Source organism: Sciurus vulgaris, assembly GCF_902686455.1.
Source record: "Sciurus vulgaris genome assembly, chromosome: 7".
NCBI classification, from domain to species: Eukaryota; Metazoa; Chordata; class Mammalia; order Rodentia; family Sciuridae; genus Sciurus; species Sciurus vulgaris.
The window spans coordinates 31,667,810-31,688,640 of record NC_136467.1 but is presented as its reverse complement, the minus strand read 5'-3'; the positions used below and the strand labels follow the sequence as shown (position 1 = coordinate 31,688,640).

At 34.1% G+C, this 20,831-nt stretch overlaps 1 protein-coding gene across 2 annotated transcripts in view; it reads left to right on the top strand.

The window, feature by feature from the left end:
• LOC306665530 (TATA box-binding protein-like 1) overlaps window positions 1-20,831 on the top strand; it is a 31,287-nt gene that overhangs the window by 7,792 nt on the left and 2,664 nt on the right. Inside the window, exons 2-5 of one of the 2 annotated variants that reach the window (XM_079147118.1) lie at window positions 16,055-16,127; window positions 18,799-18,881; window positions 19,050-19,113; window positions 20,639-20,742. In XM_079147118.1, coding sequence (XP_079003244.1) covers window positions 16,055-16,127; window positions 18,799-18,881; window positions 19,050-19,113; window positions 20,639-20,742 — 324 coding nt within the window. Of the gene's footprint in view, window positions 1-15,949; window positions 16,128-18,798; window positions 18,882-19,049; window positions 19,114-20,638; window positions 20,743-20,831 lie in introns of both variants that reach the window. The other variant, XM_079147119.1, reaches the window with a different exon arrangement.

Genomic DNA, 20,831 nt, shown 5'->3' with positions numbered 1-20,831 from the left:
GCTTAGTCTGGCCTCAAACTTCAGATCCTCCTGTCTCAGCCTCCAGAGTAGCTGGAATTACAGGTAAAGTGCCACTATGTCAGGTGTACTGTTAACATTAATCTTTAAAATTCTTATTGATGTCATGAGAAATGTCTGCATTTTCTACTTATCCTCCAGCCCCACAATTCTTTCCTTTATTTGCCCTTAAAGTATTTATTTAATTTGGCAATTTTTTATTGAGTTTAGAACTAAGTGCTAGTTACTGAGTCAAGATCTAGTTAAAGACACATGTTTCAATTAAGCAGTTCTCAGCTGGGTATTGTGGCACAAATCTGTAATCCAGGTGATTCAGGAAGCTGAAACAGGAGGATTGCAAGATCGAGACCAGTATGGACAATTTAGCAAGATCCCGTTTCAGAATAAAATAAGGAAATAAAAAGGACTAGGGATGTAGCATAGTGTTACAGTACCTTGGGTTCCGTCCACAGTACCATAAATAAATAATAAAACAAACAAAGCCATTCTCTTCAGAGAGTTTGGTCCCTGTGGCCTAATAGGTTGTTATAACACAGACAGCAGTTTTCATTTCAAGTCCTCTTTTGAGGTGCTCTTCTCCAAGTGTTGATTGACTGGCTCCTTCTTATCCATCAAGGTCTCATTTTAAGAATCATTTCTCATCTCTAAGATGGTTGAAATGCCTTTCCCAGATCATTCCTCCTAAAGTTTCTTTTATCATATTGTTTCCTAGATCATATTCTCTGATTATTTTAATTGCTGGCCTATTTATTGCCCCCCCCCCCCACTGGAATATAACTGCTATGAGGGTTTCTTTCTTGATCATTTTGTTCTGAGCTGTATTTCCACAGGCGTTGGCTCACATCAGTTACATATTAAAGTGCAATTAAAAGTAAGAGTTTGTTAGTTGAAGGAGTGGGGAAAGGGTATTCCAGACAGGTGTAAAATCATGAAAGAATTAGCCATTGCAAGCAGAATGGTTAAAAGTTGAGAATGTTAAGGCATATTGGAAGTGAAAGATTAGATTATAAAAGGAAAATTGGAAGTGGGATGCACACTGCATTCCAAACCAAGCAGATTAGATTCTGTTTTGTTCTTCTTAGAGAGCTAAGAGATATTTCTTTAAGTAGGAGTATGGTACAAATAGGAAGATAATGCTGGTAGCTATTTGGATAGCTGTTTGATAGATGGACTAGATCTTGGAGACTCCTTGTAGCAAAGAGTTCCGTTATAGGGTTGTAGCCATAATGGTATGCAAGAAAGCCTAAAAAAAACTTGATTCGGATACAGAAAAGAAGCTAGATTCAAAGTAAACTGGGCGTAGGAGAAAATTGAAAGATAAAAGATGATTCTGAGCGCCGGGCATAGGACTCTGAAATTTTTGATTCAGGCATGTGAATGTTGGATGAGGACTCCATTCACTAAAATTAAGGAGAGACAAAACAAGTATTCCTAAGGAGATCAATGAGTTTTGTTTTGGATGTATTGGTTTAATTTAATAGATAGAACTAATAGATATTTGGGAAAGTGGAATCAAATCTCTGATAGGTCAGAACTAATATAGGCAACCATAAGCTTAGGGGTAGTTGTTGAAAGTTGGAAAGCTTCAAGAGGACAGGAATGGGAGGCAGTGGTTTGTACAATGCAGGTATCTTAAACCTGTCTGAGATTGTAAGGAACACTGGCCTCCTCAGGCACACAAGCAGACTCATCTGTATACAATTTCAAGGGGGTTCCTCAGGAACAGTTGTTTCAAGCTTCCTGAAAACTGTCCTAGTCTTCAGCTAAGATGTTCTTTCTAAGGAGCAGAAATATTTTGAGATGGGCAGTGAAGCCAAGGGAGGTGCCTCAGAAACCAGGGATGGGAGGGCAGGGTAAGGGAATTTTGAGAATCAGGTTCCCAGTGCTTTATGACCTGGAGAGGTCCAGTAGGAGGGAGTCTCATTGGTCCATTGGATTCAGCAACAACCCATTCGTTTTTACATTTCATACTGTGAAGAGACAGAAGGCAGATCGTGCCAGTTTACAGCATAAATCAGTTCAGGAAACAAAGCATGGTAAACAGGGTAGAAATCACGATGTTTTTTCTATGATAAACACTACTGATATAAGAATATAACCCATTTTAAGGGACTTACTAAAAGGAAAATTCCTTTGATTACCTATTATGAGGTTTCAGCCCAGTAGATTCTCAAGTGGCTCCCCATTAAAAACATCTTAAAATGGGTTTAAAAATTAGAGCCCTATCAAATTTAGTTAATATCTTGGTGTTGCTGAGTGAGGGGAGCTTCTTCATAATCTTTATTTTGTTTCTTTTTTTTTTCTTCCTTAACAGTTAAGAACCAGTGTTCCTACTGTTGTTTGAATGTGGCTCCCACCCTCAACTCATGCAGGAGTTTAATCCCCAAAGTTTTATGTTAATGATGGTATTGAGGGTGAAAAATTTCTCCTCTCCTCTCTCTGTGGTGTTCAGGGTGAGATACCTTGGAAAGTAATTAGGTTTAGATAAGGTAGGGTGGAGCCTCCATGACTGAATAACGGTGGCTTTATAAGGAACAGGACAGAGACAGACACAGACATAAATGTGTGCCCCCTGTCTCACCATGTGATAATGCTCTGTGTTGCCTGGGGACCCTGCCATCAAGGAGGCCATCACCAGAACTAATGCCAGTACCATGCCCTTAAACCTCTAAAACTGTGAGCTAAATAAATCTTTTTCTTATAAAGTCAGTCTGACTTGGGTAATTGTTTATAATAAAGGCAATTTAGCTAATGTAACTTGAATTGAAAAACTTCCTTATCACTCTTGCAGTTATCTTGTGTAAGAACCCTTCCTTTTGTTTGAATATTATCCACTAAATTTCTTACCTTACTGTTGTACTACTTTAAATCAATGCTTAGTCTTTGTCCAGACTATAAATTTTAAAAATTTTGGCTTTCTTTTGATCTCTTACCACATTCTTTATATGTGTCATTTTTAAAGTAACATAACCTTCAACTCTCAAATAAGAAGTTCTTAAAGGCGCTTACAGGGGAAAGAATATTCTATAATCCTGTGTGTGCTTTTTGTATGTTATATTTTTACTCTTTGCTGTTTTTAACCAGAAAAGTTTGAATTCTATACTATTTTCCTAAGTAACTAATTTTGTAATTTCTTTCTTAAATTAACATGGATGTATGAGATAGACCTTGAAAGGAATTGTCTACACTAAAGCATATTTTATATTAAAGGTAACCCTGTAAAAGCAGTTGAAAGAAAACTGCCCAAATGGGAAATTTCACTTGTGTTTTCACCTTGCTGTGCTTTCTCTTAAGTTCTTGTTGAGTTACCAGTGGTTCAAATTTGAACCTGCATTCAAAACCCTTGTAATAAAAATCTGAATACAGAGAAGTTTGATCTTAAGGTACACCAGCCCTAACACCGACCAGAAGTGTGGAGAGGGTGTGTTCTGTCCATTAGCTACCCAGTGGATTAACAATTATGCTTGTAAATAAAAATAATCTTTTAAAATTATATTTTATTAGTTTAATGACTAAATTAACTTCATAAATTTTACTCTCCTCTTATGGGTAACTTAGGGCAAATATCAAACTTCTCTGTAAAGAGATAAATTTCCGAGTTTTTAAATGGCAGTCAAGTAAAAATGGGGACATGTGTGAGACTTAACAAAAACTGATGCCTTGCAATTTAAATGAAGTGAACAACTTAAACTTAATTTGCAAACTTAATGTCCAAATCTGTTGTACTTCTAATATTCCTGCTTATACAGGTACCTAAGTGAAATTTAGCAAAATATAATATGCAGTACTTAGTCATCTTTCTCTATTTTCATCACCATCTTCCTCATATATCACCTCCCCCCCAAAAAAACCTTACAATCAACTATTTGTTTTGATTTGAAATGGTTTCGTCGTTGTTCATTTTTTTTAAATTCATGTCTAAATTTAGATATTTTTTCAGTAGTAATTTCACTTACCAGATTCATCAGAATTGTATTCTTTTTCTTACCCCTTGCTTTTAAATTTAAAGGAATGCAATCTGTTTTTGTGTTCCAAAGCTTGAGAACTACAATGAATAACTAGAAATCCTTACCATTTTTGAACACTTCTCTGTCCTTGGAAGATGAAGAAAGGATAATAATAGTAACAGTAAGAATGGCTAAATTTGAATACTTACCATGTGCAAGGACTGTGCTGTGCACTTCATATGAAATTTTGCTTAACTTTCATAGCCACTCTGATAGGCTCTGTTATCTGCCTTATTTTACAGATGGGGATATTGAGCTTAGAGTGGAAAATTGCTGTGGTAAGGGTATGCATAGTGACGTGGTAATGGGACTCGGAAGAGACACTGGCTTAGTCTTGGGTATCAGATTTCTCAGTCCCTTTGATTTGTTACAAACAATTATCCTGATAATTTTAATTATTTTCTATTCTAGGATTTCCAAGTTTTCATTTCTAATGAGACCTAGACCGGTCCTGAACAGTTAGTTGATTCTTCTTTGATGATTGTATATCTCTTCTTAGATGTCTCACTACTTCCTTCAATTCAGAATATCTAAACAGTTGTTACCCTCCTCCTTTCCTTGTCTTCCCTGCAGACATGCCCTCCCTCCAGTGTTTTCCATCAATAAATAGTAGCTTAAGTCATAAACCTGAAGTCATCCTCCCTGTCCCTTTTCTTCATCACCATATCAAACGCAAAGCACTGTTCACTAAGTTTCCTGAAAAAGTCTGTCTTCTGTTTCTCCTCATCTTCAACCAGTACCGCCACTCTCATTCATGCTGCTGTCATTTCTTATGGCTGCTACACTATACCCTTACCTGTTCTTATCTTCCAGTCCTATTACAAAAGGGGTGTTGCTATAATTTTTAACTGTGAATACATGTGCAATTTTTTTTTTTTTTTTTTTTTTTTTACCTCTCTTTTAGCTTACCATTGTTCTTCAGATAAATGAAAATCCTTAACATGGCACAGAAGACACGATTTGACCCCTCCTTCTTCTCCAGCCTAATTTTAAACCATTTTCTCCTTTAATTCTCCCTACACTGGCTGTACTGCCCCCCACCCTTTGGGACTGAACAGTTTATACTTTTCCCTCAGTGCTGAGAATACATGCTGTTCTGTCAGGTTTTGTTCATTGCTGGATCCCTATACTGTAGCATGGGGCCTAACACTTTGATTTCCAGCCTGTTGTTACAGAATTGATTGAACAAAGATAATGCTGAACTATAGAACAACTAGGAGTTAGCCACATGTGAGTATAGATAAATCATTTTTAACCAGAGGAAGAAATTATATTCTTTATATATATAAGTGCTTTTATAAATCAGTAAGAAATCTCAGAAGGAAAATGAACAGTGGGTGTGAGATAGTTACCCTCAAAGAAATGTAAGTGGTTGGTAATATTGGAGAAGTTCCCCCTGATTAGTATCCAGGGAAAATCAGCTAATTTGTTGTTGCATTTTCATATCTCAAGTTATCATTGATTTTTATAAAAATCCTTTGGTAGCTAGATAAGAGAGCATATACTTATGATCCCAATCTTTTTCTTTTTTTAATTTTTTTTGTGTATGGACAGCATGTCTTTATTTTATTTATTTTTATGTGGTGCTATGGATCACACCCAGTGCCTCACATACTAGGCAAGCACTCTGCCACTGAGCCCCAGCCCCATCCTTATGTAATTTGCACAGATAAATAAATGGATTTAACAGCCTAAAAACATGTACCTGTATGAACTTAGAAAACTAACACTTAGCAGTAATTATCACTGTGGTACAATTCTGAGTGACTTTATTATGTAATCAGAATTGACATGCTATCTTCTTTGAGTCATACATTAAGACAATATATTTGAAATATTAAGTCTGCAAAATAAATGTTGCTTATACCTAATAAGGAATCAGTAAACCAACTTTTTCAAACTTTGAGTTTGAATTCCCAATTCAAAGTCATATTCAGTAAAATACAGAAGGTTCCTGGTATACCACGGTTTGGCTTATAGAAATACAAAATTCATATTAATTCAGCAGAAACCATACTTCAAATTTTGATCTTTTCCCTGGGAGGCAATATACAATAGGATACTCTCTTCAGATGCTGGGCAGCTCCCAGTCAGCCATCTATCTGATCGAGAGGGTAAACCTCCAGTGTTTGTGGTGAACTGTGTTGCCTAATATATATGCTCAGTAGATTAGGTGTAGTAAATGCATTTCCATTTATGATATTTTTAATTTATGGTGGGTTTTCTAGGGTTGAACTCCATGGTAAGTTGAGGAACATCGTACCCATGTTACCCATAGTAGAATTAATATTAGCATTGACTAGTAGGACATTACTTTAATGGAGCATATTATAATTGGTGAGGTGCTTATTAATTCCCCAGAACATCAGTAAATGATGTTTGCATTTTACAAACAGGATTAGGAGCCATTCAGAGCTAGTACATAGTTTGCATAGCTTCTTTTAGGATCATGTCTTTTGTCTTCACCTCCATGTTTTCTTTTTCTTTTTTCATTGTGTCTAAATCTTTTTTATTTGTTTCAACTGATAAATAAATACAAGAGAATTTTGTGAAACTGCTGGTAATATAGTAAACTTTAAAGAATTTATTTCAACTTTCCTCATTATATTTCTTGGAATGGGAATGTATACATTATTCACCAATAAAAGCTTAATGGTCTAAATTGACACCCCATTTGTAGAAACTTGAAAATCATTCCAATTAAATGAAAAAAATTTACAAAATTTTTTTTCTCTAACAATTGAAAATATATTCAAAATAACATTTTTACAACAGGCAACACTGGCAGCCAAAAACCCAAATCTACAGTCTCGTAAGTTTAATAAAAATGCCTATACGTTTAAGTTATTTTGATTATTAATACTAAAAGGTAGCTCCTAAAACAAGGCAGATTAGCCCCAGAGTTTTCCCTTCTGGGCACTCAAAAGTTTGCCTTTACTATTTTTATAGATATGTTTGTTTCTGTGTTGAAGCAGTTAAATTCTTAAGTAGGCTGCTGCTTAAACATTATTAAAATAGGATGGGTATTAAATTATGAATGCTTATATTTCAGAATATTTCAGTTTTTTAAACAAAACTGTTTCATGAGAACATAAGCTACTGAACATATCTTTCTTTAAGGACTGATTCAGAAAATCAGCATTATTTAAATCTTCTCTCACCATCTTATAGGCTCCATTGTAATTTTTCATTGACTGAAACATAAAATATGCCCCTATTTACTGTTTTGGTTTTTTTTTTTAAATAGTTTTGGCAGCCCTGAGTTGTTAATTTCCATGAAAACAGCATTATGCCTTTCAATAGATTTTAAGAAATCAACAATTATTGTGATGCAGGTTATTCACATTAATGGTACCTGTTTACCAATCTTTAGACTTGATATCTAAATCAAGTATCATAAATAGTAGGTGGAGCCATGTAGTGAAGATTAACTTTCTTTTAACTTAGTGTATTGAGGGTTTTACTTAAGCCTTTATTAAATATTTTGTGTAATAAGGGTGGTACATTGTGTAATTCTTTCCCTTAGTTTAGATAAATTATCATCTCAATGCCGAACTTCCCACTTCCGTTTCATCATGCATTCAGGTTCAAAAGGTCAATAGAGGGATAAAGTTAGATGGACCAAGGAGCAGTAGCATAGCAAGATGAATACAACTAAAAACCTTTAACTTATTTGGCAAAATTTTTTTTTTATCAGTGCTAAATATTATTTTATTGATAGTTCCCAGTGACCAGCCCTATTTCTTTTTTATTTCCATTTTTTTATTGGTGCGTTATACTTTTAAAAAAATTTTATTTATTTTAATTGGTTATAGATGACAGTAGAATGCATTTTGACACATTGTACACTAATGGGAGTATAATTTCTCATTCCTCTGGCCGTACATGGTATTATGCTTTTTTTTAAGTTGGTTTATATAGTTATTCAGTTCACTTCAACATGATTCATGATATCATTAAAAAAAAAAACTGAGGCATACGTTGTGATATATGACCCACAAAGGCCTTGCTTTTCAGAAATGAAGAGAACTAAATCTTAAAAAGATGACTGTGGTAGGCAGCCTCCAAGATGGCCCCCAGTGATCCTCACCTTTGGGTATTAATATCCTTGTATAATTCCCTCTCTTTGAGTATAGACTGGATTAAGATTGACTGAACATGGTGGTTTGCCCAAGATTTAGGGGTTGGTGCATTATACTTTTAAATAATGGTGGGATTTATTGTTGCATATTTGTACATGCATACAATGTAACAATATAATTTGGCCAATATCATTCCCTGGTATTTCTCTTTTCTAATCTCCTCCTTCCTGTTCCAAGTCCCTTTCCTCTGCTCTTGATTTTCATGAGATTTCTCCCACCTTTTCCTTTTTCCTCTCTAGCTTTCACATATGAGAGACAACATACAACCCTTGAATTTTTGAGTTTGGCTCATTTAACTTAATGTTCTCAGGTTCCATCCATTTTCTTGCAAATGACATAACTTCTTTCTTTATGACTGAATAAAACTCCATTGTGTATATATACCACATTTTCTTTATCCAGATCAGGAACCTGAGCTATTTCCTGTGCTGCTATAAACATGGACATCATGTATCATTATAGTATGATGACCTTAATTCTATAAGACAAACACCAAGGAGGGGTATAATTAAGTCATATGGTGCTTCCATTCTTAGTCTTTTGAAGAGTCTCCATACTGATTTCCATAGTGATTGTACTGATTTACCGTCGACCAATAGTGTAAAAGTGCTGTTTTCCCCATCCTCTTTTACTATCGTTCGTATTCTTGATGGTTGCCATTCTAACTGGAGTGAAATGAAATCTCAAGTGTAGTTTTGATTTGCATTTTCCTGATTGCTAAAAATGTTGAACATTTTTTTCATATACTTGTTGGTCATTTGTATTTCTTCTTTTAAGAAATGTCTGTTTAGTTTATTTGTCACTAAAGCTCTTTAGTATTATTTGAAGTCAGGTATTGTGATGTCTCCAGAATTGCTTTTTTTACTTAGAATTGTTTTGACTGTTTAGGGTCTTTCATTCTTAATGAATTTTAGGACTTTTTTTCTAGTTCTGTGAAGAATGCCATTGGTATTTTGATGGGGATTGATGGTAATATGGCCTTTTTAACAATATTCTGAATTGAATTTTAACAATATTCAATATCCATGAACATGGGAGGTCTTTTATATCTTCTTCCGTTTCACTCATCAGTGTTCTGAAGTTTTCATTGTAGAGGGCTTTTGCCTGTTGGTTAGATTTATTTCTAGGGTTTATTTTTGGTTTTCTTTTGTTTTGAGACTATTATGACTGGAATTGTTTTCTTGATTTCTTAGCAGATTCATTGTTGCTGTGTAAGAAAGCTATTGATTTTTGTATGTTGAGTTTATAACCTGCTACTTTATGAACTCTGGCAGTCTTTGGTGGAGTCTTTCAGGTCTTCTATATATAGAATCATGTCATCAGCAAATAGAGATAATTTACCTATTTCTTTTTCTATTTGTATCCCTTTAATTTTATTCTCTTACCTGATTGCTGTGGCTGTGGTTTCAAGAACGAGAAGTGGTAAGAGTGGACATTCTTGTCTTGTTCCAGATTTTAAAGGAAATGCTTTTAGCTATTTTCTATTTACTATGATGTTGGTTTTGGGTTTTTCATATAGAGGCTTTATCATGTTGAGTTCCTCCTGTTCTAATTTCTTCAGTGTTTTTATTATAAATGTGTGCTGAATTTTATCAAAGTCTTTTTCAGCATCTATTGAAATAAATATGTGATTTTTATCCTATTTATGTGGTCAATTATATTTATTGATTTGCATATCTTAAACCATCTTTGCAGCCCTGAAATAAAACCAAGTTAGTCATGATGCACAGTCTTCTTAATGTTGTTTAGCATGATTTGCTAGTATTTTATTAAGGATTTTTGCATCTTCATTTATCAGGAATATTGGTTTATTGCTTTCTTTCTTTGATGTTTCCATATCTGGTTTTGATGTGAGGGTGCCACTGGCTTCATAGAAGGAATTTGAAAGTGTTCCATTCCTTTCAGTTTCCTAGAGTAATTTGAGGAGTATTGGTATTAGTTGTTCTTTAAAGATCTGGTAGAATTAGTTGAGAATCCATCTGCTGTGGACTAGCTGCAAACTTTTTCTTAAACGGCCACAGTAAACATTTTAGGCTTGTGGGTGATTTGATTGTTGTCAGAACCGCTCAGCTGTGCCACATAGTCTGTATAGAACACATGCGCATGGCTGTGTTCCAATAAACTTTAACAAAACAGACACTGGCCCATTGGCTGTAGTGTGCTGACCCCTGCCAAACCTTTTGTGATCTATTTTATTTTGTTTTGTTTCTCATCTGTTGCTCTGGCATCAGTTCATTAAACAATATTGTTTAGTTTCAGTATTCAACTGTGGATCCATCAAGCAGTAGTAGCTACTATTTAATGCACATTTGGTGCTATGCTGTGTACTTGAAATTGATAATCATATTTAAAGTAACCTGGAGATGTAGATGATTGTATCACCAATTTACAGAAGAGTAAATGAAGACTTAGAGGTTAAGTAACTGATGCATTGTTGCACAGTTAAATGTAAACTCTAGGTAAGAGCTGCCTTTTGTAGGGTTTATACTGTACAGTCAAGCAGATGTGAAAGAACACGCTCTAAAAGACAAAGCGTTCTTTTTTTTCCCTATCTTGGTCATCATTGTTACTTGACAGTTGAGGGACTGTCCCTTTTCTGATATGCTGTGTTATTTCGGGAAATTTATAGAGAATCTGAAATTAGTTTGGATGGCATATCATACTTTTAGAATAGTGATCATGTGTGTTCATGCTGCATTTGCCAGTTGATCTGCCATTTCTCCAATTTCAGATGGTAATTTTGTGATTAAACCTTTGAGGCCTGTCCCTCAATATCCTCAGTGCAACTTGAATACACATCAAATAGTGAGATTCTACTTTTTTAGAATCAGTTTTAGTTTTAATGTTTTGGTTTTCAATTAGATTTTAACGTTATTTTTGCTTTGTTTTTATGATACTGTTTATTTTGACTTTTCAAAGTTTAAATCTTAACCCGGGTGGAGTTTTAAATGTGGTAGTCTTTGATGAAATTGATCTTATGAACCAGGAGATGGCAGTGTTTTCCAGGTGATAGTTGAACGTCCTGTTTGTGGTAGTTGCTGGAGTAAAGTTTTGTAATACCACTCAAAAGTCAGAGAATCTAAAATACAGATAATATATTCTTGTCCATAAAGCCATTGAGCAAGGAATAAGCTGTTAAAATTTCTGTAATGCATTTTCATAAAAATCTAGGAATACAACATTTCCTGAAGGTAGGCTAGCTGGAGTTTTGAACTGGACTTTTTGCTAGAAGGAAACATTTAACAAATCCAATTCATACTGGGCATTTATTCAAGAATCAGGAAAAAATGTTTGATCAAACCATGTCTTAATATTAGACCATGGCAGTGAGCAAATTGTTGATTTTTTTTTTTTTTTTTTTTTTTTTTTTTTTTTTGCGGTGCTAGGGATCGAACCCAGGGACTTGTGCTTGCAACGCAAGCACTCTACCAACTGAGCTATCTCCCCAGTCCTGTTGATGGTTATATATAAATGGAAATAACTTTATTTTTCCTTATGGTAAACCTAACATACTTGTTGTTGTTTTGTTTTTTTATCAGATTCTAAAAAAAAGTTGAATAATAATAATAGACACTGATGTGACAATTCTGAGTCGAATAATTGTTAACATTTTGGCAGATACAAGTATAGAAATTCATACCTAGATACACAAACGAAAATGAATTCATTAGACTTAGGTAATATTTTTTTACTCTAACAAACATTATGGATCTGTCTAAGCCCATACAGTTTTATTCTTTATGAACTATGTTTAGCAGTATATTATATGAGATTTATACTTTATTTAACCAGTTCCTTTTAAATTGACTTGTAGGTTGTCTATATTATTAGCAAAATTTCTGTGTATAATCGTGTATAAATTGCTCAGTTCAGTTATTTCTCAAGATGTATGTTTATTACAAAGCTTGACTGCAGTTCCACATATGTATATGGACATTTTAAATTATTTGAATACTCAAGTAGAAAAATTTCTTTTTTCCAAATTGTAAGAGAATTTTGGCTTACTCACACCTTGTCAGCACGATTTGCTGTTTACTAGTATGAATAAATGGTATCTTATTCTTTTGTCAGCACCTCCTCAATTACTCATAAGTTTAATGTGTGTGTGTGTGTGTGCTCACATACATGTGCACACAAAACTTCTAAAAATTAACTTAATCCAAGAAAAATAATAATAGAATTTAGATATAATCAGAAGCAAGGGATCAATGAAAACACTGTATATCCAACTTTAGTAATACTTAAAGCACTGGGTTGTAATACCCTTAAATATTCATGCAAGAAAAGAGAAAAATAAAATAAAGTAGTAAGAATTCAGTTTGCTTTCCAGCATAAGAAGTTAGGCAGAGAATTAAACAGGATCAAATGCCTATAGTTTTGTTCTTTGAAGAAAGTAGTAAAGCCTTTTAGCAAGATTTAGGGGAACAAAAAAGCAAATAAGTGATACTAGAATATTTCCTGCAGTAATACTAAAGTTAGCAGGCTTAATAGTTTTGTGAGTTCAAAAGTCATCTCCAAATACCTCATTTTCTGTAGAGTTGATTGAATGTTCCTTTTGGAGCTATACAAACTAGTAAAAAACTATACACATTTTCATGGATATTGTGTTAAAGGGCTTATAAGGAAGAAGAAGGTTCTTTCACATTCATATGAAAATACGAGGTTTGGAAGTAATGTTTTCAGCCTTGCTAACAAGTTTTTTTTTTTTTTTTTTTTTCCATTCCTAGAATAAACAGAATTCTAGGTATATGAGAAATTTAATATAGATGTGGTGTTGAAATATTGGATTTTATAGCATTCGTTTCCAAATAATAATTGAACATTTACTCTTTGCCAGATGCAGTGTTGAGCCATGGACATTTATAGACATTCCAGACATGGTATTTGACCTCGAGAAGCTTAGAATTTGTATAGAAAAATGGATAATCTAGATGCCAAATCATAGGTACTATAATAGAAGCAATTTGGAATATTTCTTCCAAGTAGGAATTAATCTTCCTATAGCTGTTTTGTTGTTTTAATTTAAGCAAAATTATATGTATATATTTTCAGGAGCAACCTAAGCATTTTGAACTACAAATATTCATGTAGACATTTTTAACCCCCTGATGTATTATTTACACTTAAAACTGGAAGAGATATAGTAGGCCCTCAGATGCTTTGTAGAAATTGAAATTTGTCTGTTTCACTGAATTGCCATTCTAGTTATCCTCTTTTAAAAGGCTGTATGTTTAAGAAGTGAATCTTTGTTAATATCCAGTACTGTGCTCTTATGATGACAGCCTCTTTCTTTTTTAAGTACTGCTTTTCCTGTTTCTTTGATTATAGAAACTTCTTATTAAAGCCATAGTACAGTCTGAACCTGTTTGCCAGTTTACTCATCTAAAATATAACCACTTTATAATTTAGAATGAACTATTCCCATGACCTAATTTTTAGAATTTAAGTTGCTGGCATGTAGAAACCATTGTCAATCTTGATAAATTTCAAGACTTCTTTGCATTCACAGATATTTTATCTCTTCTTTCCTGGCCTTTTTATCCTACACATGTCCTTGTATTATTCCCCTCAGGCAATTCAGTAATTTTAAAACTCCAAGTAATAAATTTGATTCAGTTCATTTTAACCTGTTTGATATATTTTTTTAAGTCTGTCGAGAAAGAGTCGGCTTCTTCATTTATTCTTCGTTCAAAGTTTCTCCTTAAGTATTTGGTTTTCGTAGCTTCTCCTCCCGCACCCTGTAGCAGTTAGGATTAGATTGGGCTACGTATAACAAAAATTCAAAATGAGGGCAATTGATTTTTCTCTCACACATATGAGATCTAGAGTTAGGAAGTACAGAAATAATAAGAGCCACAGCATTAGGACCAGCCTTCTTCTGTTTCATCTCATTGTCTCATTTAGCTTTAGCTCTCATGTCCAAATTCTAGGGCAGTAAGAATAAAGGACAGAAACGCAAAGGAGTCCTTGATGGCTCAGCTTGTGGTTCTAAGCAGACATCCCAGGAAACAGTAACCATTTCATTTTATATATCATGAACCAGAACCTAGTCTTGTGGCCACTTGACTGTGTCTGTTGCCAGGGAGCCTAAGTTCTCAAGTATTTTATTTCTGTCACAGTGTACCCAGCTAGACATCTGGGTTCTGGTCATTATGAAGGAAGGGTAGAAGTGATGTTAGAATAAGCACCTTGGAGCCTCTGCCTCACAGTTATTTCATAGTCTTTGTAGGAAAAAGCCTACTGGTGATCAGATGGCTTAATAAATTGGCTATAGTATAATTATGTGAAGTGATGTGAAGAAACCTCTGATCTGCCTGTTGATCTGAACTTTCATCAACAGCCACTGTCATTTGCTGTCTTGTTATTTCCCAGATGTGTTTCCTACTTTTCATACGTTATTATTAAAAAAATTTTTTTTTTCAGTACTGGGGATCAAACCCAGGGCCTCATGGTTTTGGGCAAGCATTCTACCACTGTGCGACACCCCAGCCCTCTCATTCAGTTTTTGTACAATGCTCACACCATTCCGGTAGGCACTATTCCATGTTGCACACGAGACCACTAAGGCACAACCGTCTCCTGCCACCCCTCCCCACCTCTTATACATAGAAATGACTTGGGGTAGCTCAGACACACATAAGGAACAAAAACAAAATTACATGCAGAATAAACGGATATGAGAATGGTAGAGTTAGCAAATCTAGTGAAGTTGGGGTACAGTTGATATACAAAATTAAGTATGGTTTTATAGAGATGTAAAAAGTCTTGGTCTGTCTTCTTTGTTTTATTATAAACTAAAAGGCAAAAAAAGGAAATTTTCTGTTTGGGCTCTTGGCATGTTCATTGTTTTAGTCATATAGTAATTTGAATCCTTCTATAAAATATTAGCTTTTCATAATTTGTCTACAAGGAATCATAAAGATAATCATGGTATATTATTACTGTTTACTGATTTGTGTGTGTGGAAGGCAAGAGTTAGGAAATGCAAATAGCCATTGTTTTATTTTTTTAAATGCTGAAACCCAAAGAGCATCTTTTAGCTGGTTATAGATCATGTGCTTTGCAAGAATTAGGGCTTGCTTATTTATTTGTATAAATGCTGTTATCATAGGAGTCTTGGAAAACAAATATTGGTATTGCATAACTATTTGTTAGAGCTTCCCTTATACACAAGTACATGAGCTCCTTAAGGATAAAAGAATTCGCCTTATTCATTTTTTTCCTTCCAGTGTCCTCATCATACAGGAAGTATTCATTGAGTGAAGAATTAATGAATGGCTAGTAAAGGAGAAAATCTATTAGATGTTATTAATAATATTTATGCTTTAAATAAGTCAGTTACACTGCCTGAAATAGAGTCAAAGATAGGTGAATATGTAGACCCACCAAGTTGTATGAAGTAGTAATACCACTACTCATGTTTAGACATTGGGACTATAATGTCCAGTCCTTGAACCTGGAACGTTTTGGGACTTGCCAGAATTGTGGTACATCTGGAACATAGTGGTTATAAACGCAAGTACCAGGATATAAGTCTGGCAAATTATTGGCATGCAAAGTTTACTTATTAATTTAAGGAATGAAAGTTTGGTTTAGTTTTTGAAGTACATTAAATGGCATGCTAATTTTTTTAAACAAATGACATTTTTAGTGGGACATGATATGATTTTAGTAACATTTGAAAAATACATTTATTTCTTACATTTTTATTCTAGGGCTATTTGTGAAAAATAAATGAATAAAACATTGGAGTTTAATGGCTTATTTTGTTTTGTTTCTCAGGATGTGATCTTCGAAGCCAGAAGCTAAGTTTTAAACTACCCCAATGGATGCAGATAGTGATGTTGCATTGGACATTCTAATTACAAATGTAGTCTGTGTTTTTAGAACAAGATGCCATTTGAACTTAAGGAAGATTGCTTTGGAGGGAGCAAATGTAATTTATAAGCGTGATGTTGGGGTAAGTATCTGAATTTTGTATATATAGTATCATAACCTAATTTTATACTTCTGTGAATGATACTACAGATAGTTTATGAGGTTGTTTGTCTGTTTGTTTTTGTACTGCAGATTGAACTTAGGGGCACTTAACCACTGAGCCTCATCCCCAGCCCTATTTTGTATTTTATTTAGAGATGGGGTCTCACTGAGTTGCTTAGGGCCTCACTTTATCTAAATCTGGCTTTGAACTTGCTACCATCCTGCCTCAGTGTCCTGAGCTGCTGGGATTATAAGCATGTGCCATTGCGCCCAGCACTACAGATAGCTTATGAATACCTTACTGTATGCTAGTTGTACCCCAGAGGGCGTTGAGCCCTGAAGACAATGGCCCCTCCTCTCATGGAGGTAGCAGATTTTGGAAAATTACCTAGCAAAGAATTGATTGGTTAGATGTGTTATTCTCTCAATTTTTAAAAAATAATCCGATATATGTTTTTATTAGACGTTTATCTGACTCTGCTGACATATGTTCCACTCAGAAAAGTAGCAGTCTTTAAGAAAGCATTATTTGAACTGCTAAAAATTATCCTCAAAAATAATTCTAAAGATTGGTTACCAGTCACCCATCACTACATTGAAAATCTTTCTGGTTTGTAATTTATGTGCAAAGCACCTTTTACTTATAAAATGAGAAATCATGATTCCTGTATATATTTTAATCAGGATTTTTGGTAAATGTATACATCTATACCTGTATAGATGTGTACATATCTTTGTCTATGTATTCATGTAACTCCTTTTAATCTACAAAAGGGCCATAAATTTCAGAAGACTTTACTGCCAAGGTGGCAAATAATCACTGTGATTCTCCTGCATTTCAATCCCAGAATCCAGTCTAGGACTGGGGGAGTGGGCATGTGTGGATGAGATGTATACAGGGAGGAAGATGTGTTTCCTTAAGTGATCTTACAGCTTGTTTAACAGGCAGATTTCTCAATGTCTTTGAACTGAAGAAAGGGACCTTTATTTTTCAAATGTACTTAAATTTAATTATATTTGAATGGTGTCCTAATATATACTTTTCATAAGATGTTAACTGTCATACTGTTCTTTACTTGGCCAAGATAGATAATTTTCTTTCATAACAAGTTGCTAAAAATAATAGGGTCCTGGGCATTATATAGTTTTTGTTCAACTTGTAATATTTAAAATAAAAGCCATTAGTATTAATAAGTAGTAAGAAAAACTTAAGGGTTTTGAGATTAACAATATAAGTGACAATGGATATTTGATTTTCGTAAACCAAAGGTTGATAAGATAAATTAATCTTACATATATATTATGAAAATTAAGACTGTATCTGAAGGCTCTCTTGAAGCTCTAAAAACTTTGTGCTGGTGTAGCTAAGTAAATTATCGTTAGTTCTTAGTACTAGAAACCAAATTAGAATGAATTCAATTCAGTTCAAATGGTCTATAAACTACAATTAAAGATTTTCTAGTTCATCAGTGATATGATTTTTTTCCTTAAAAAAAAGGAATAAATTTGTCTTCTAAAAAGTTTAGAAAGGAAAATGCCAAACACTGCCCTAGTATTTTAGCACAACATGAAGAGGAGAATTTTTTTCTAGGAAGGTTGACTGAAAAGTCTGAGTTAATGGGCAAGCTAGTGATAAGAGATATTTAAATGCAGTATAAACTCAATCCATTGTTTCTTGGTTGTGTATGAAATTTTATAAGATATTTTAATTCATTGTTACCTTGATCTTTGAGAATTTTAAGTCTCTCCAAATTTAGTAATATTCTAGTTTAATAAAATTGCCTATGACAAAGAACTCAAAATGTTAACAAAAGTTTTTAAGGAACCTTCCCAATTCATTTATGTTATTTTATCCAGTAAACATTTCTTTCTTTCTTATACATATGGCATGTAATAAATATTTCCATGAATGAAAAGTTGCAATGAAAATTTAAATTCACATGTTATCTTAGATCTTAATCCTTGACCTATTTATTCTGACTCTGTAGGTAATTTTGTTTTAGCCCATACCTTTAAATGCCTTTCACATGTAAGGAATCTCAAATCATATTTCCAGCTCCAACATTTTTCCTGTACTGAAGATTTCCATGTGGAACTTGAGTATGTAATAGGCATCTCAACTCTAGAGTGCAATATTATGTAGTAATGGGTAATGAAGCAGAATAAAGCCAGGGCTATGAATTAGAGAACAGTGAAGGGATGAGTGTTTCCATAGATTGATCAGAGATAGTTTGGAAGTGATATATGATGAGAGATCAGAATGAAGTGAGAATATTGAGAGAAGAATACTCCAGATGAAAGTAACAGCTGCTCCAAAGCTCCTGGTGGGCAAACAGATTTGGCATGTGCAAGTTTCATTGATGTGACACAGTAGAAAGAGTTAAAATGTTTATGTTCTTATAGTTTGTTGCTACCAAGTACATAGTGAGAAATTTATATAGGCCTTGTTTTTTAATTAATTAAACATACATTTAGTGGGATTAATTGTGTTCTGTCTTCAATATTGAACTAGATTCCATTTTGGGTGATTTGGAGAGAAGTTAACTTTGTATAAACTTGGAGCAATACTTAGACATTGACATGGCTACACAGAATAGAGCAATGTATGAAAATTAACGATCATTAGGTAATCACATTATTTTTTTTTCCAGAAAGTATTAATGAAGCTTAGAAAACCTAGAATTACAGCTACAATTTGGTCCTCAGGAAAAATTATTTGCACTGGAGCAACAAGGTAAATGTTACTTGGGTTCTTAGGTTTTTTATTTTTTACTTTTTCCCCCCATGGATAGGGTACTTTTCATAGACTTAAAAACAAAATCCTGTGTAAAGTTGGTTATGTTCCTCAGTGTAAAGTGTTTTTTCCTGTGTAACTCGGTCTTTTTCTTTCCTTAAAACATAGTGAAGAAGAAGCTAAATTTGGTGCCAGACGTTTAGCCCGCAGTCTGCAGAAATTAGGTTTTCAGGTAACATTTTCAAAAAATACACAAAACTGCAAATATTCAAGAATTTATTTTTGTAAAATGAAAAATTTTGATTTTAATAGATTAAAGAGATTACCAGTAGAATTATTATGATTGACCTTTTTCTGAGTTTTTTATACTGCCCTTCAATATGAAAATTTAGTAGCAAAACTTGGCCATATGGGTATTTGGAAAAGATCCTGGCTCTTTCCCAAACTCCTTTCCTTTAAAGAAACTTGTTCCCTTACAAGTTAATTGTCAACTTCAGGTTTTTTCACCTCTCACAAATAAACCAATGAATCATTTTTATCGGCTCAAGAATGCCAGGTTAGGATGATGAGCTGAGACCTGCAAAGCCCTGGTGACATGGACACACTGGTTGGCGGGCTTTTACATCTGTAAAGTGACTACTGCTGTCAGCCTTTTCAAATATTTGTACAGACTTAACTTTGAGTTAAGTTATTATTTATTATGAACCTGCTAGGTCACTTGCAAATGATGAGTATGTGGAAGAGAAAAGGGAGATAGTCCTTGAAGATGTGGGCCATACTCTGGGATTTGGATACATGTGTAGAAATAGTGATGGGGAGTTAAGTTTCTTTCTGATGACTTCAGTCTTAGACATGGAAGGAAGTGAACTGATGGGGAGCGGTGGCAGGGGCTGGGGGATGTTGGCACTTGAGGAGAGTGGCAGTAGAAGCCCAGATGTGAAGCCCATGTGATGATGAGGCCACTTGGTGCTTTTCTGGCTTTCTACTGTTTTGTGCAAGTACTGAGTTGGAGGAGAGTGAGTGTATCCAAAATTGTGGTTTTAGGAGGAATGTTGGAAAAGATAAGGAGATGAAACAATTCAAGATGTTGGTAGGAGTGGCTGACGTTATTAATGTGAAGAGAACATTTTCAGCCTGGGAACTGCTTTTCTTAGAATATCATTAGAAACATTGAGAGCATACCCAGCTAGTTAAAAACAGTGTATCATTCTAGCTCCAAAAGGAAAATACACCTCTAGTTACATTCAAGGAAATGTCTTTTTACCTTAATGAATATAAGAAAAACATCTGACCTTGGGAATCCAGTGAACAGTCTCTCCCTTAACTGACTATTTAAAGTGACAGCTTTTCCATTTCGACTCCTTTAAGAAGGAGTACTCTGCTTTAATTTGTTTTCTTACTATTCCTGTTCCTTTCTTAGTTTTAAATATTTCATTTAAATTAACAAAATTAAATTATACACAATTCAGAAGACCCCCAGATGTGCCATTTTAATCATGCAGATACCTCAGATTTTATAATTTTTTTAATGAAGTTTTTGAGCTTTTTGCTTTTGTTGAATTACAGCTTTTAATAGTGAACAATTTATACAACTTATAATACTATATTCATGCTCAGGATGTTTGTTTCTCTTTCATCCTGTTTGGTTCTCTGTATAAGAGTAGAAAGTTTAATAAAGACTGCCATGATGAGCAGTTTTTTTGTTGTTGTTGTTGTTGTTCCAAAATAATTCACTGAGTTTTATTTCTCTCCTAAAGGTAATATTTACAGATTTTAAAGTTGTTAACGTTTTGGCAGTTTGTAACATGCCCTTTGAAATCCGTTTGCCAGAATTCACAAAGAACAATAGACCTCATGCCAGGTAGGTCTTTGAAGAATCAAGATAACTTAAAAATTTGAGATTACCTGTCAAACTAGAAATATTCATATTAATAATGGCGTTTTTTAAAA